Raw genomic sequence first — 14622 nt, 5'->3', positions numbered from 1 at the left:
TAATGCAATTATAAATATTTTCATGAATATTTTAATTGTTTTTTTTATTTAAGATATTTTTAACTATAAAAATATAATTAAAAATGAAAAACGTTTCATATTTTCTATTTATAAAAAAAAAATACGTAACTCTGATTTTATACAGATGTAAATTTATATATATGATCTATAAAATTTATTTATTTGTCTTTTGCTTACGCATTAGTGGTATAACAACAACTGCATTCCTCGCTTCAGGTATTCGCCACCAACTGCCACTTCTATGTTCATTACCTACACCAGCAATAAGGTGATTCCCATCGGGAGTGAACGCGAGCGCGTTTATGAAACCCGTCAATTTAACTTCGAACAGCAAAGTTAAGGATTTGAAGTTCTCACCGCATTGCCACAACTTGATCGTACCGTCTCGCGATCCTAGAAATCATAAATGACTAATTAAATACCAAAAAATAAAAACGGAAAAATATACACAATTCATAAACGCGAATATAGTATGATAATGTACCTGACGCTACTAAATCTGTATTTAATAGTGTGGCAATACTTGAAATCCACATCGGTTGGCCGTTGGTTTCGTCCTTTCCGTGCGCCTCCGGTATCGAACACAGCGGCTTCTTCTTCAAACAGCCCCAAACGCAAAGCTGCCCGTCGTCTCCACCGCTGAAGAAGTTCTCTTCGTTGATGAGCTTGACCGCGTCAATGCTATTGCCGGCGTTGGGCCCATTAAATATTAACTGCGACTCCTCGACTATTTTCCATATCCTAATAGTCCCGTCGTAACCACCGCTCGTGATAGCGCGTTCTCGTGAAAGCGCGTCGATGGACGTGATGGCGTTCTGATGCCCAAATCTGCGAGAACAGCGGCACAGTCAGAAATTTAAAATAAAATAAATAAATTCAGTATATATATATATATATACATATATATATATATATATGTATAAAGTAAAAAGAGATATCAAATTTACAAAGTTACTTACAAAGACTCAACGTAAGCCATATCGTCTAGGTTCCATACTTTCACACTCCTATCTTCGGATGCGGAGTATAACGTGTGAGTATTTTTACGGAATACCAGTCCGGACACGGGACCTCTGTGACCCTGTAGATTCTTTATATGATCGAGAGTATCGCCAGAGAACACTTTTATATCTTTACATCCACCATCTCCTACTACCTGCGATGAGAATAAAACTTGTTCTCTATGCCAAATTGTTTTATAAAGAGTAAAACAAAAAATTTTATTTAAACTTACAAGAAACTTGTGATCTGTGCTAATTGCTAAACATCGTATAGATTTCATTCCAGGTTTCGTCTTGCCTCTGTTTCCTCTAAGGGCTTTCAATTTGACCTTTTCCTTTACCGACCCTAATAAATAATTGACAATTTAATAATGAATATTTAAAAAATTATTTCAATTATGTTTAAAACTATATAATTTATCTAAAAGATAAAACTTGTAAACTTACACTTAACTAAACTACCATCCTTTGATCCCGAATACAACACATTGCCATCGCTAGAAAGACAAATACAGGTAATAGACGATTTATGTTCTTTACATCTCAATGTTATAAGGTCATTATGGCCAACATAATTTATCGCTACAGTTTTCCTCAATCTGCCCTTCTCCTCCAAATATTCCTCGCGTAATCTCCTTGCGACCGCACCTTCTTCAAATTCTGCTCTATCTTTTTCTAAAATATCGAAGATAAATTTATTACATATAAAACCACTTCTTTCTCCCTTTTCAAAATAACAAATCAAAACCACTTGGCTGGAATTTTGTACCTTCTTCTTCAATTTCTTGAAGATATTTCTTAGCAAGCCTCAAACGTTTTTCTTGTGCAGTTTCCTCCTCTTCCTCAGTTTCATTTTGTGCTTCATTTCTATAAATACAAAATCTTATAACACATTGATTAACATATTTATTGCGATGTATTTGATTATTGTTACCCTAAATTTTCTTCTGCGAGTTCTTCATCCGTACTGGCAATACTCTCATTGTCATTGAATTTGGATTTCTTTGATTTCTTTGATTGTTTTGACGTAGACTGAGCAGTAGATTTCTTGCTAAAGTGGCCATTAAGCTAGTATAATAAAATTATAAATTACAAAACGTTAATAGTTATCGATATATTAAATTATACACAAGACAAAAATAATGTTACTTTACAAATACGTTAAAATTATTATATATTTTGCTATCTTGTGTCGTTTTTTGTAACTTTTTAAACAAATTGTCGATACGAAATATGCAAATATTTAACAATGCTCAGGGAAAATCAAAATAATCGTGCTGTTCTAAGCAAACGTGATTTTAACCTCTAAACAGAAGAGAACGCAACACAGTTCGAAAAAAGAATAAGATCGATCGAAGAGCTTACTTTACGCTTCTGTGCACCTCCTCGACCGCCACTTCTTATAAAAAACGACATCACAATATAGCGGAAAACAATCGTTGTAAATTAGTAGCTTTCTAAACCACGTGCGTCACGAACGATTGTTGTTTGCCTGTAATGTAACCTCAAAATGCCCTCGTCAGTCGTGAGGCACTCGTCACCCTCGTGCACTAGCGCCCCCTGAAGAAGTGGGTGTAAACTACATAGCAACATTCACTTCTCTGCACCGCGGGTACATAATTTGCGGTTCATGTCCGTGCTACATCCACCTTTCGAAATTGCTGGCTTTATATTCTCGAAAAATTGTGCATTCGAAAATCACGTCCATTCTCAAATTACGAATATTTCTGGCGAGTAACACAGTCTTCAACTTTGTTCTGTGTCATGTATATTGTTTGGTTATATTTTATGCTATATCTTATATGTATGTACATACAAAATATAATTGTTTATAATAATAATAATAATAAAGTTGTCTTAAATATTTCTTGATGGAAGTCTAAAAGTATACATCTTTTCAAATGCAATTTTATACTAGCTGGCTTCTTTTTAATTTATTATATTATATATTATACTAGTATGATTTTAACTCCATCATTTCTTAACTAAAATTGTTCTCTTATTGTAATTAGATGTAAATGCCTATAAAACATGTAAGCTAAATATTTTGAAAGCATATAATAGCTCAAGTATGTACATACATTCTATAAAACCGGTTTAACAATAGTGTAGTAATTATAGCCATAAGCTTTAAAATGTTTCTAGAATATTTGTTCTTAAAATATCTATCTTTATGTTTAAATCAAAGAAATTTATCAGGAGTATGACGATGCGCACATACAAGAGTAAAAAATTATTCAAAATTTTCGATGATTCTTTGCAGTGTCTTAAAGCAAAAGGTAACAAAAAAACTTTTCTATATATATATATATATATATTTTTTTTACTGTATTCTGTACGTATTTTTTGAGAGTGGAGATGCTTATAGCATAATATGAAGTTAGCACTTTTGATATTAATTTCTTGTGAATAAATGAGAGCAATAAATTCGCGACTAGAGTAATAAACTAGCAATAAATTAGTACTTCATTATAGCATAGTCGAGTTTTTTTTTAGTGATGGGAGTACCACGTTCATAGAAACTGTCGAACCAGCTTATATTTTCTGTACTTTCATGTTTTATTTCTCATAGAAAACCATTTCAAAACACTGTGGGACAGACTCGAAAACCAGATGCAGTATGTTATCTGTTGGAAATATTCATAGACGTGGCTACACTATGTACATACATGCATTGAGACGCTAATGGATGGGTTTTATTTAAAACACGGGCATGTCCACTCTCAAGATTTCTCTCTGTGATATTATTAAAATAGAAAAGCAAATTGTATTTTTTTTTCCTTTCCGATCAATTTTTATTAAATTAAAAATTGGAATTATAAAGACACTACATATAAATTAACGTGTTTTATACATAATAGGTTTTGCTATTTTAATAAAAAATGTTTACATATTGATGTCGGTGCCGAGGAATTACCGAGTTAAAATTACTGAGTGTAAATAATGTTCTCAATATAAATTTATTTGCAAAAGTCATTCAGCGGACGCAATTAATTGTCACATGAATCGCCATGTGTTAACTTATCCTTTGGTAGACCAACTAATAAATGATTCTTAAGTGTACACGTTTCTGGAATTAATTTAGCGAGATAAACTTTGTACCCAAACTGTTCGGCGAACAGCTTTCTGTCCGTGTCTATAATTGCCATACATCTGTAGCCTTGTTTAGTCTTAACGTTCAGTTCGTCATGCGTTTGATCCGCCGCATGACTCAGGTATGAGTATTCTTTGTTGTTGACACGTCCCCTGAATACATCGCTTCGCGGATACGTTAGCTGATGGCAGTCCTGCAGCGAGCCGTAGCAGCAGGGGCAGCTCACGAAAATCGCGTTCTTCCGTATGCAACGCTGAATCACCAGGTCGGTCGCTAAGCCGCAGGCGTGCAACGACGTGCCGATGTCGAAGTCCCCCTTGAAGTAATCCAAGTTGCACTGGCAAAACTTCACGTTCGTCAACTTCAGCCTGCGCACCCTCTCCTTGGCCCGGTTCAGCGACTCCTCCTTGTTCTCCAGCAGAATAACCGTGCAGCGTGGCAGGAAATACGCTATCAGTATCCCCAAGTGGCCGCTGCCCGAGCAGAAATCTACAATGGTGTCTCCGGCCTTCGCCAATTTCAGAACGGGTTTGCACAGGTTCTGCAGCTGCTCCTGCTTCCGCCGCAGCCGCGCGAGCGGCAACAGACCGCCCTCCGGCGTGGCGTCGAAAGGGACGTCGGACCAGTCGAGGTTCACTCCCACGCCGAACGGTTCGACGTCAAGCTGCACTGTGATCTTCATGTCCTCGATCAGCCGCAACGAATGCTCTATGTCCTCTTGCCTCGTGTAAATCCGGCTCCTCGGCTTGTACCGTTTAGGATCGCTCTTGTACAGGCTCTCGTTCACTACAACTGGAAGTGTGTACTGGAGTACGTCCGAATTACGACTCTTCGACGAAGGTAGACAACTTAGGCATTTTGTTATAAACTGATCCTCCAACATTCTGTCGTACCACTTAACTGTCAAGGGCACCAGCTTTGATATCGTGTGGCTCGAAAATGCGTTTAACAGGATGTGCATACACACAAATATAATTATGTCGGATAACGTGACACACGCGCCCTCCGCGTACGCATGTTCCGGCAGACCTGTCTCATCCCGCCTAGATATATCGAGCGCGGCGAACTTCTTGCACATCGTGTACTTGTACAAATTGTGCAATTTAACCGGCTGAGACATGTGGCATTCGAATCTGGCTAAGCTAACGGGCAGTTCGGATCTCTCTAAATCCTTCAGGTCTAAAGACTTTAGAGTAAGAATTAAATCTATCTCGCAGAACTTAGTCCACACGCTCGCCTCGGAGCAAGCCATCAGGCAGGAACCCTTGAAGCCTAATAACTTGGTACAGTCGTGCGTTGAACATTCTGTACTCGAACTCTTTACAATCTGCCTTAATACTGTACACAAACCAGCCATGCAGCTGCTCTCGTTTACGGTGACATTCGGTAATTCGCACGAGCTCGCATAATACGGTATTTCATTAACATTCACAATCTCGTAAGCGAAATTCGTGAGATCTATCGCGTACGCCCGCTCGGTCAAGTCCTGCTTGCTCGGTATTAGCTTGATACCAATTAAAGACTCGCAATATTTTATAGTGAAAAGAGTTACCAACGTTTCTATCGGAGCGAGGCACAAGTCCGCCATGGAAAATATCGCCAAATATACCTCACTCATTTCTCTCTCTCTCTCTCTCTCCTCTAGTCTCTTCTTTGAACAAGCGATAAAAATATAAAAATATAAAACTCACTTCTATCCGCGCAATTTTCTCAACTCGCACACAGCACTCACACGCTAATTCGCAGTTGTCTCGCTACTTTTCGGATTATCCTCTGTCTCAATATGTTCTCCCGCCAATATACGACGATGCAGGAGATGATCGCCGTGGCGAACATGAAACCCTCGAACTTCCAGAATGCCCTTTCCTCCAGCCAAGCCACTCTGTCACAGCTGTAATGTAAATATAACGATGAGAATAGTGGAGCCAAGTAGATATACGTATACGCACAAATCTCGTTAGGGTGTGCCCCCCACCTTCTCGTTATCGTTTCACCGCTCTTGCATTTCACCACTTCCTTATACCTCGCGTGGACGCAGACGCCGATGCTCTCGCTGGCAATTTCAAACGCCGTGCACGGATGGCATTCGGATATCACCTCGTACTCCTCGCCGGAGACGCAGGAGGAATTGTTCTCGTAATTATCGACGTACACCTTGCTCGAGCTGTTCGTCCAATGGCTCTCAATAATTAGCGCTAAAACTGTTAATCTGTAGGGAATGCAGTTGTACAGTAAAGAAGTTAGAGCTTTCGTCCAAGCAAACGCTTCGTTTAACGGCTCGAGTCTACAGCTGATCCGTTATTTGATATTCAATGCGGATAATACGTGAAAAATCTTACCCTCCTAAAAATGTAATGCCCAACAACATTCGCCTCTTCGTGCAAGATTCGATCATTTCGGACTTCTACTTTCAATTATCGCACTCTACTCTAAACTAGGTTAAAGGTCCACTAGGGTTCCAACGGTGGGTCTGTTCGTGAGGCTTGTACTTTTTACACTCGGAATGTTGCTCTTTCTCTTTCCCTCCGACGCCCGAATATATATATTTATCTCGTTTCAAGCGCAACAATTTTTGAAGATTAAAAAAAAAAGCAAAATAAATCTAATATCTAAATAAACCTAATATATATATGCAATATATGTATACATAAAAGTATATGTATGTATATTTATCATTTAACAGAATTAAGCATTCAGTTCAAAAAGAATATTATGAAGAGAATTATAACAACAAATATACACAAAATTAAGACACAATCACAGGATCGCTTGTAAATTACATAATTACATTTACATTAATTATTATTTAACATATAAACGTTAAAGTAATCAGTATTCTCATTTCGTTCTTCTAAAAATATAATACGTGAAGAAGCATCGTGATCAGCTTATATCTTATTTATTATACTTATTTTTATTCTTATTACTCTTTTTATTTTACGACTATATAAATTTCAATACATGAAAGTACAAATTCGGCAATAACTACAAATGATAATATCGTGCATATCGGTTTCTCGTTTTACCGTCGAACAATAACATTTGAAACGGACTAAGCAAAGCAGCGGAATAATAAATAAGTACTTATTATTATTATTGAGTATTTGACAAAATAATTTTTAACAGGCAGAAATACGAGCACATATATGCACGCACCGTTCTGACGAGGAGGAAACCTAAATGCGAATTTCCATGTGCGAGAGAGCGGGCCACGCGACTGCCTAACCTCTACGCGCGACAAGACCGAGAGAGATAGAGCCAAAGAGGAAGAGAGAGAGAGAGAGAGAAGGAGAGGAAGATGAGCAGAGTGCGCCAGTGGCATTAGCGAGTCGCGCGTATCACGCATTTCGCGCGTGTGCCTCGTAATGCCCGTAAATATCTCGGTGGCGAGGCGACGACGACGGTACGAACGCGCGAGTATCACGCGTGCGGGTCCTTAATTGACTTTGGCACGCGCGCTTCGATAAGATCGGCGCGGAGAGCACAACGAAGTCGCCGATGATCACTATCGTTCACCCGGCAGCGGGAGGTACGGACGAGAGGGATATATAGAGAGAGAGAGAGAGTGAGAGAGGGGGAAAAGAAAAGAGAGATCGTCGCAGGTAGACGAGAGTGTGAAGTTAACGAGGAGCGAAAGACTCCCCTTTGGACTCCCCGGACTCGCTTCGGAGCCTCAGCGTCGATTAATTCGGCTCTCTCCCTTCCCCCTCGCGGTACGATGCGAATGAATTAACGGGGAATATAAGTATATATAGTATATATAGCGAATTCATCGCGTGGGTATTATTCAAGTCGGAACCCGACGAGCTTCCCACACGCCAGGATCGTATCAACGTCCTCTCCCGTTGATATACTCGCTTTTTACCGTGTCTGCTCTTCCCCCTTCTTTTAACAGAATCCGCAGTGTGTGCGTGTATATAAATACACATATATATGTATGCATATGTGCGTGTTCGTGTGTGTTACTCGACTGTGGCCATTCAGCAGCAGTGATTAGTTTTACGGCGAGCGCGCGTACGACGTGACGCGCGGGGTGTGATATGTCTGTCGCGCGCGCTCGTATCCACCCTCAACGGCGGCGACGTTCGTGAAGGGGATCGCCGGAGCAGAGCGACGGCGGCAGCGGTGGGTCGAGAGTGGAGGGCGACGGGTGGTGGCGACGACGACGGCGGCGGTGGTGGTGGTGGCGGCGGCGGTGGCGGCACAAGGGGGGGAGATCTTCCGCCCCCTACGCGAGCCAGACGCCGGTAATGAGTGTTTACGCCGCGAGCACGCCGACAGCGAGCACCGCGATATCGCCGGCGATTAATACAACGGCAACAACGGCGTCGACGGCGACGAGGCCGACGACGACGACGACGACGACGACGACGACGTCGCCGCCGACTGCTGCGTCGACGACAACGACGACGCCGACAACGACGACGACGATAGCTACGGAGGCTACGACGACGACAACGACGACGACGACGACGACGACGACGACGACGACGACGGCGGCAGCGGCGGCGGCGGCGGCGGCGGCGGCGGTGGCAACGGTGGCAACAGCGACGACGACGACGACGACGACGACAGCGGCGACGGCACCGGTTACGGCGACGGCCACGTCGTCCACGGCGACGACCGCCGCGTCGCCGGAAGCAGCGACCGGCTGGATCGAGTTCTGCGAGAGACACGCCCGCGCCTCGGCCTCCGACTTCGCCAAGGCGTTCTGCACCTACGTTAGCCTGAATCTGCCCGAGAGCGCCCGCGCCAACCTCTCGCACCGCGACTTCCTCCGCAAGTTCGTCGAGAGCTTCTGCGAGCACTTCGAGAGCGAGTATCTGCGCCAGAGCGTGAGGTGCGTGTGTGTTGCGAGCGCGGCCCTTTTTTTTTCTTTACGCGGCCGTCGCCGCACCGTTCGCTGTAGAATCCGTTTAGTGACCATTAACCTTTCGTACGTCAGGAAGTAAACATTGGAGTAATCGCCCCCCGACTGACAAACGTTGCCGCGGGAGGGGGGGGGGGACTTGAGTTTCGTGCACATTGCAACTTTCATTCGGAACAATTTCGAATAAGAAATTAGAGCTTGCAAATAGATTGTTCAATGAAATATATAAAATATGAAATATTTTAATAATATTCATATAAGAAGATAAAAATCTAGAAGTTTAAATTTACAGTTCTTATTTTACGCAAGGAATGATTTATTGTTATTGTTTGCATCATAAGAATGTGTACATTTTATTTTATGAATTATTTTTTTGAATTATTTGAAATATTTGAAGTTTAAGTTATCCATATAATAACGTTGGCTCTCGTATTTTTTTGTATTTTTTTAGATCGCTATCGTTGCACGACACTAAGAGCGCAGCATCCAATGAAAAAGACGTAAACGTCGCGAGCCAAAATGCTAATGCACCGGTCCGTGCGTCCTCGCACGAAGAATTCAGCGACTATTCCGAGCATGAGGGAGAGGCAGTGTCGCCGAAGCCCACCCACAAACCCTTCTTCCGCAGATTATCCTTTAAGGGGCTCAAAAAGGGCAAGAGTTTCTTCCACAAGCAACAGAGCGACGAGGTCGAGTTGTCCCACAGCGAGCACCGCAAGGACAAGCACTCCAAGGCGAAGCTGTCGAAGATCGTGGTGGAGTGTCGTAAGGAGGGGATCGTCAATTCCTTAATGGGGGAGAACATAGACGGGACGCAGAAATGGGAGAAGTCACGGCTGGCTCTGATAAAGGCCATCGGTGGCTACATGCTGGAGTTCTACTCGCCGCCGAAGGCTGTGAAGCCGCGTAGCGGCGTCTTCTGCTCGGCGATCACGGAGGCGAGGGAGACCACGGCGCTCGAGATGCCGGATCACGAGAACACGTTCGTCCTGAAGACCCAGAACATGGAGTTCGTCATCGAGGCGCACGACTCGAACGACATGAAGTCGTGGCTGGCGACGATCAGATACTGCATGCGGACGGTGCAGCAGAGCTCGAGCGTGCCCGGCTCCGGGCCGGGTGATTCCCTGGGTGATTCCCTGGGCCACGGCTCGCTGGCCGCCGGATCCGACAGTGATCGACTGCGAGCCAACTCGGCGAGCAAGAGCTTCCGTTCCGCTAGTCATGAGCATGACTATTCCAATCCGCCGGAATTACCTCCGAGACTCCACATGCGCAGCAGTAGTAATCTAGAGTTATGTTCCTCTCAGCAAGAAATCGAACAAAGTAAGGAAGACACCAAATTCAAATTACGATAGTAAGGTAAGGCAAGTACAGGTTCGGAGCAGGTAAAAAAATTATACATTTGTTTGCAGTGTCCGCTAACGAAGGTGAGCTGGATTTGTCGAGTAGCTTACGAGAATATCCATGGTTTCATGGCACCCTTCCTCGCTCGGATGCCGCGCAGCTTGTATTACACAGCGCGGCTAATGGCCACGGTGTGTTCCTGGTCCGGCAAAGTGAGACCAGGAAAGGCGAATTTGTGTTAACCTTTAATTTCCAAGGAAGAGCAAAAGTAACTGCAGACATTATCCTCAATATTTAACGACGAATCAACGTTCAAACAGTTTTTTTAATATACGTGTTTGTTTTCATTGCAGCATTTACGGATGACGCTAAATGATCAAGGTCATTGCCGAGTCCAACATCTATGCTTTCCTGCGATATACGATATGCTTGAACACTTTCGCCAGAACGCGATACCACTCGAGTCCGGCGGGACCGCGGATGTTACGTTAACCGAGTACGTAGTGGCGGCGAACCACGCGTCGCGGCCAGGACACCATAACGTGGCGGGTAGCTCGAATGTGCAACAACAACAGTCGTCGCAAGAGAGGAGACCTCCGGCAGTTCTGGAGCCCAGAGAAGTAAGAGTCTGCAGTGGAAGTCTAACTCCTCTTGTGTGAGCGCGAGTGGCCAACACCCACAGTCTGAAGTCTAATCTACAGACAGTGAGTAGTATAAACCAGCTAAAGCGCCCATATTTATCGTATGGTCGATGATACAGGACAGATTTAATCGGTGTCTGCATTTGCGCAAACTCGCTGGAAACTTGATGGAAATTCATATGGATTGATATACAAAGTTTAAATGCAACGCACCCCTATTTGTGTTCTTTTTATGACAAAATCCGATATTTGTGTTATATAATTTATTTAATATATGTTCAAAAAAAAAATATATATACATACATCCGAAAAAGAGCAAATAATGTATTATTTAAAAATTTCTTATGTTCACATTTTTTCTAATTTTCTCATATTCAAGGTACATTATGTTACAGCGCACTCTTACACCCCCTTTATTTATTTATTATTTTGTAAATGATTATTTGATCAAATTTGTATATCATTCGCTTAAATATACAAAATTATTACCGTGTGATGAAATTCTTGTGAAAAGTTTGTAATGATATAAATGTGTGAGATTATAGCATTCAGAGAAACATGACCGTGGGGCAAGGAGCTCGCTTTTAGTAAAAGCTTTTTCTTGAAATTTCTGGTACGCTTTATTAAATTACATATTGTAAGAGATTTTTGTTTCTTTAAACTTTACCTCAAGCAATAAAGGAGCGTTCAGAAATCCAATTAGCACTCTGATAATTTAAAAATTAAATCGCTTGCGACATTTATATAAGGAAGCTATTAAAAAAAAACATTATTAAATGGATAAAATAATATTTTGAACGAAATATCCTGTTTGCTTAACATTTTCGCAAGTGTTAGAAAAATTTTCGTCAGTATTTCTTATGATTTATTATTATTTATGATTAATTTAAGACTTATAATTCTATTGTTCATATTAATAATATTTCGATCATGTAACTTTGTAGTTATTGTAAATTTAAATTAAATGCGTATTCGAAACATCCATTTTGTGCTATGGATATTTGCATTTGTCAATTGCTTATATCCTTTACAGCGCAATGAAACAAATCTGTTACATTCAGCATTATTTTCTTTCGTACTGTAGCTTAATTTCATTCTCTGAAATATTGACGAGCCTTTTTTCTAACATGAGCTGACATACGTATGCTTTATTTCTAAAATCCAGAAACTTTAAGAGAAACTTGTGAGATAAGATAAAGCAAGATTAAGAAATACGTACGCGTGCTTAATGAGATGTTAATAAAATAGGTACGCACTTATGGCGGTTCTATAAGAACGCACATGGAATCGTTGGAGAGACTAGAGCAACAGGGCGCCGCCGTTGCGGAGCAACAGAGCTCGGCTTCGTCCACCAGCAGAGCGGTTCAGAACACTTACAGTTTCCTCTGACGCTGGATTCACGCTAATCCGCCATCAGGCTACAATCCAGTCAGTCCGACGGACTGAGCGTGAAACGACACGATGAAGCAATCGAAGCTCAGTTTTTATCTCCAGAATTGCGTCATGCCATAAACCACTGTTGTTTTTGTGACGAAGCGCATCTCTCTTTTACTTAGTACAAAAGAATTGCATTTTTTTTTTGTTCTTTTTGGTATAACTATCTTCCTAATCACATTGACTCTTGCGTACAGCATTCGACATTATACTTTTATGATTTATCAGCAACGTGTTTGCATCGCATTTACATCGAAATAATAAGAAAATAGAATAGACTATCAGCAAAAACGAGTCTCAGTTAGCAATGATTATTTCATAACGTCGTGTGCTCAAATTTACTCCCCCCCCCCGCCCCCCGCCACCCCCTAAATGAGATATGTCACGCAGTCCATTCCAGTCGGGCGGGAGCGCCCTTTCGCAGGTTTGCATGTATCTGTGACTCGTCTTTTTCGTCGAGGCCGAACTTAAATAGTCCCCTCGTATATTTTTACTGAGAGAACGGGTATATTTTAACGGAAGGGTCCCGAGTCTCGTTACACCGCTTAATTAATACACGTAACAATTGTGCGTAAAGACATATGTGTGTAATTGGGGAATGACAGTCTACGAAATTACGGACTGCCAGTATATTGCAATTCCCATTTGTGTCCACTCGGTGATTCATCCCGAACGCTTTTGACGAAGTGCGTCAGAAAGCTAAAGCTAAATTACTAATTAAAAATGCCGCTTGTCGTTCCGGATACAATTTTTTTTTTAATACAAAATTTGCATTTTTCAGCCGCATTGTCGCTAATCCCGATGCTTCCGCAGGGCGAATAAATGTAACAGACGTGCCCCTATAGCCGTCGATAAACGCGTAAAACGAGCTGCGATATTTATAAATTACCCCCGCCGCCGTCCCCGCTCAGGTCCTCGTCAGCGTAAAAAAGTCAGCATAGAAATTTCTCCGTTTGTCGGACGAATAACAGGAAGGGGAGGATACAGCTGCGTTATCATCCGGGATGAACGGAAAGGATAAAGTGTTTCGAGCTACAGTAAGTATGGTCTCATATGTATCCCCGCGGAAATCGTATTCGATAAGCGTATCGAAGAGGTGTATTAACAAATTGTGTAACGACTAAGGATTATCACTAACACCATAGAGCAATATGACTGAGTGTGCAAAATTTAGATTATAGACAAATGTGTATGGATGAGTGGAGTAAACACGTATGACGGAAGATCGACGGAGTGTCCGATTTGTGAAACGTAGCAGAGCAGGTATTTCTCTCAGTACACACAGCCGAACTGATTACTGTGATAAGATCTCTCATTCGCACAAGGCATCCAATAAATCCCGTCGCCGTCCGTGCCATGTCTATGTTCTTACTCGTGAGAAGGCGTAGAGGCAAAGCAACAGGGACAAATTTATCAGACATATTTGTACATTTCACTCGCTTACACTCGCCATCGAAAGTTGTAGGAATAGAATTTCCATCGCGGTCCCAAAGACGGAGAGAGAGAGAGAGAGAGAGGAAAATTGTAGGATAATTATAGTCGATCTGGAAAAAAAAATATCTGTATCGCAAAGTTCATCCTTTAGCCGAGACGCTCGTAAAACCATGCTGTAAGTAGGATGTAAGCTTGTTCCTCGCGTAGCCGCACAGTCGAAGAAAAGACAGTCCTGAGGTATACAGAGGTTTGACAACTATTAGACATTCGATCGTAATACTTTTCTACCTTATGTCAAGATGCAAGGATGAAAATAAAAACTGAATCCCCTGAGAGTTTTCTAATATTACTTTTCAATTACCGACAAATATCATGCAAATTATTCTATTTACATCACTTAAGTATTTGTTAGACTGGAGGAATTATTGGGAGGGTGACAGTCTTTTATATATAGAAAATTTATAGCCGTTGATTATTTAATCTTCATAAAAGTATATTTACGTTATTAAAATTTACTCAGAAATATTTTTGTTTGTTTTTTTTTTATTTAAAAAATGAAAAGGTTTGACTTTTAAACTCTATTCTCATCTGTAATATAATAAGGGGCAAAGTGTGTACCTATGCAAAGTAAAGTAAAATCTGAAATTTAGATGTACACAAAAGTACATAAGTAGCCCTTCTGATAAAGATTCCCTGAATATAATTTTTAACAATCATAACGTCATAAATTGTTTTGAAAATTTAACAAGCATTATAATTTTTGAATATTAACGAAACTCA

General features: G+C 41.4%; 4 protein-coding genes across 4 annotated transcripts; 1 reads left to right on the top strand and 3 right to left on the bottom strand.

Moving 5' to 3' along the window:
• Positions 1–158: 158 nt before the first annotated feature.
• LOC105449314 (U3 small nucleolar RNA-interacting protein 2) lies at positions 159–2547 on the bottom strand. Its single transcript, XM_011688461.1, has 8 exons — positions 2388–2547; positions 1957–2090; positions 1792–1889; positions 1470–1697; positions 1256–1368; positions 981–1177; positions 506–849; positions 159–414 (listed from the first exon to the last, which is right to left on the bottom strand). Exons 1-8 carry the CDS (start codon positions 2436–2438, stop codon positions 176–178), a joined length of 1404 nt encoding a protein of 467 aa, XP_011686763.1. The 5' UTR covers positions 2439–2547; the 3' UTR covers positions 159–175.
• A 1416-nt stretch (positions 2548–3963) lies between these two features.
• On the bottom strand, positions 3964–5753 carry LOC105449313 (glutathione S-transferase C-terminal domain-containing protein homolog). The gene has a single exon (XM_011688459.1). It carries the CDS (start codon positions 5732–5734, stop codon positions 4013–4015), a length of 1722 nt encoding a protein of 573 aa, XP_011686761.1. The 5' UTR covers positions 5735–5753; the 3' UTR covers positions 3964–4012.
• Positions 5754–5822: 69 nt separating this feature from the next.
• LOC105449312 (protein JTB) lies at positions 5823–6603 on the bottom strand. Its single transcript, XM_011688458.1, has 3 exons — positions 6456–6603; positions 6092–6325; positions 5823–6007 (listed from the first exon to the last, which is right to left on the bottom strand). Exons 1-3 carry the CDS (start codon positions 6509–6511, stop codon positions 5845–5847), a joined length of 453 nt encoding a protein of 150 aa, XP_011686760.1. The 5' UTR covers positions 6512–6603; the 3' UTR covers positions 5823–5844.
• A 1763-nt stretch (positions 6604–8366) lies between these two features.
• Positions 8367–12702, top strand: LOC105449499 (SH2B adapter protein 1). Its single transcript, XM_011688754.1, has 6 exons — positions 8367–8558; positions 8640–8956; positions 9438–10312; positions 10402–10601; positions 10687–10953; positions 12223–12702. The coding sequence occupies exons 1-6, from the start codon at positions 8367–8369 to the stop codon at positions 12361–12363; spliced, it is 1992 nt and encodes a 663-aa protein (XP_011687056.1). The 3' UTR covers positions 12364–12702.
• The last annotated feature ends 1920 nt before the right edge of the window (positions 12703–14622 follow it).

Source organism: Wasmannia auropunctata, unplaced genomic scaffold (assembly GCF_000956235.1).
Source record: "Wasmannia auropunctata unplaced genomic scaffold, wasmannia.A_1.0 LD336076.1, whole genome shotgun sequence".
Taxonomy (NCBI): domain Eukaryota; kingdom Metazoa; phylum Arthropoda; class Insecta; order Hymenoptera; family Formicidae; genus Wasmannia; species Wasmannia auropunctata.
Note: the sequence above shows the minus strand (reverse complement) of the source record. Positions and strands in the feature narration are given on the sequence as shown.

What these genes read in the sequence shown, in the direction of transcription:
- LOC105449314 (XM_011688461.1), bottom strand. Translation starts at nt 2,438, where the DNA reads ATGTCGTTTTTTATAAGAAGTGGCGGTCGAGGAGGTGCACAGAAGCGT. An exon ending in GCACAGATCACAAGTTTCTT is followed by an intron (nt 1,178 to 1,255) that starts GTAAGTTTAAAT and finishes TTCTCATCGCAG; the next exon opens with GTAGTAGGAGATGGTGGATG. An exon ending in TACAGATTTAGTAGCGTCAG is followed by an intron (nt 415 to 505) that starts GTACATTATCAT and finishes TATGATTTCTAG; the next exon opens with GATCGCGAGACGGTACGATC.
- LOC105449313 (XM_011688459.1), bottom strand. Translation starts at nt 5,734, where the DNA reads ATGAGTGAGGTATATTTGGCGATATTTTCCATGGCGGACTTGTGCCTC.
- LOC105449312 (XM_011688458.1), bottom strand. Translation starts at nt 6,511, where the DNA reads ATGATCGAATCTTGCACGAAGAGGCGAATGTTGTTGGGCATTACATTT. An exon ending in GGCATTACATTTTTAGGAGG is followed by an intron (nt 6,326 to 6,455) that starts GTAAGATTTTTC and finishes CATTCCCTACAG; the next exon opens with ATTAACAGTTTTAGCGCTAA. An exon ending in GGTGAAACGATAACGAGAAG is followed by an intron (nt 6,008 to 6,091) that starts GTGGGGGGCACA and finishes TTTACATTACAG; the next exon opens with CTGTGACAGAGTGGCTTGGC.
- LOC105449499 (XM_011688754.1), top strand. Translation starts at nt 8,367, where the DNA reads ATGAGTGTTTACGCCGCGAGCACGCCGACAGCGAGCACCGCGATATCG. An exon ending in TCAGCAAGAAATCGAACAAA is followed by an intron (nt 10,313 to 10,401) that starts GTAAGGAAGACA and finishes ATTTGTTTGCAG; the next exon opens with TGTCCGCTAACGAAGGTGAG. An exon ending in CAGTTCTGGAGCCCAGAGAA is followed by an intron (nt 10,954 to 12,222) that starts GTAAGAGTCTGC and finishes TTAATAAAATAG; the next exon opens with GTACGCACTTATGGCGGTTC.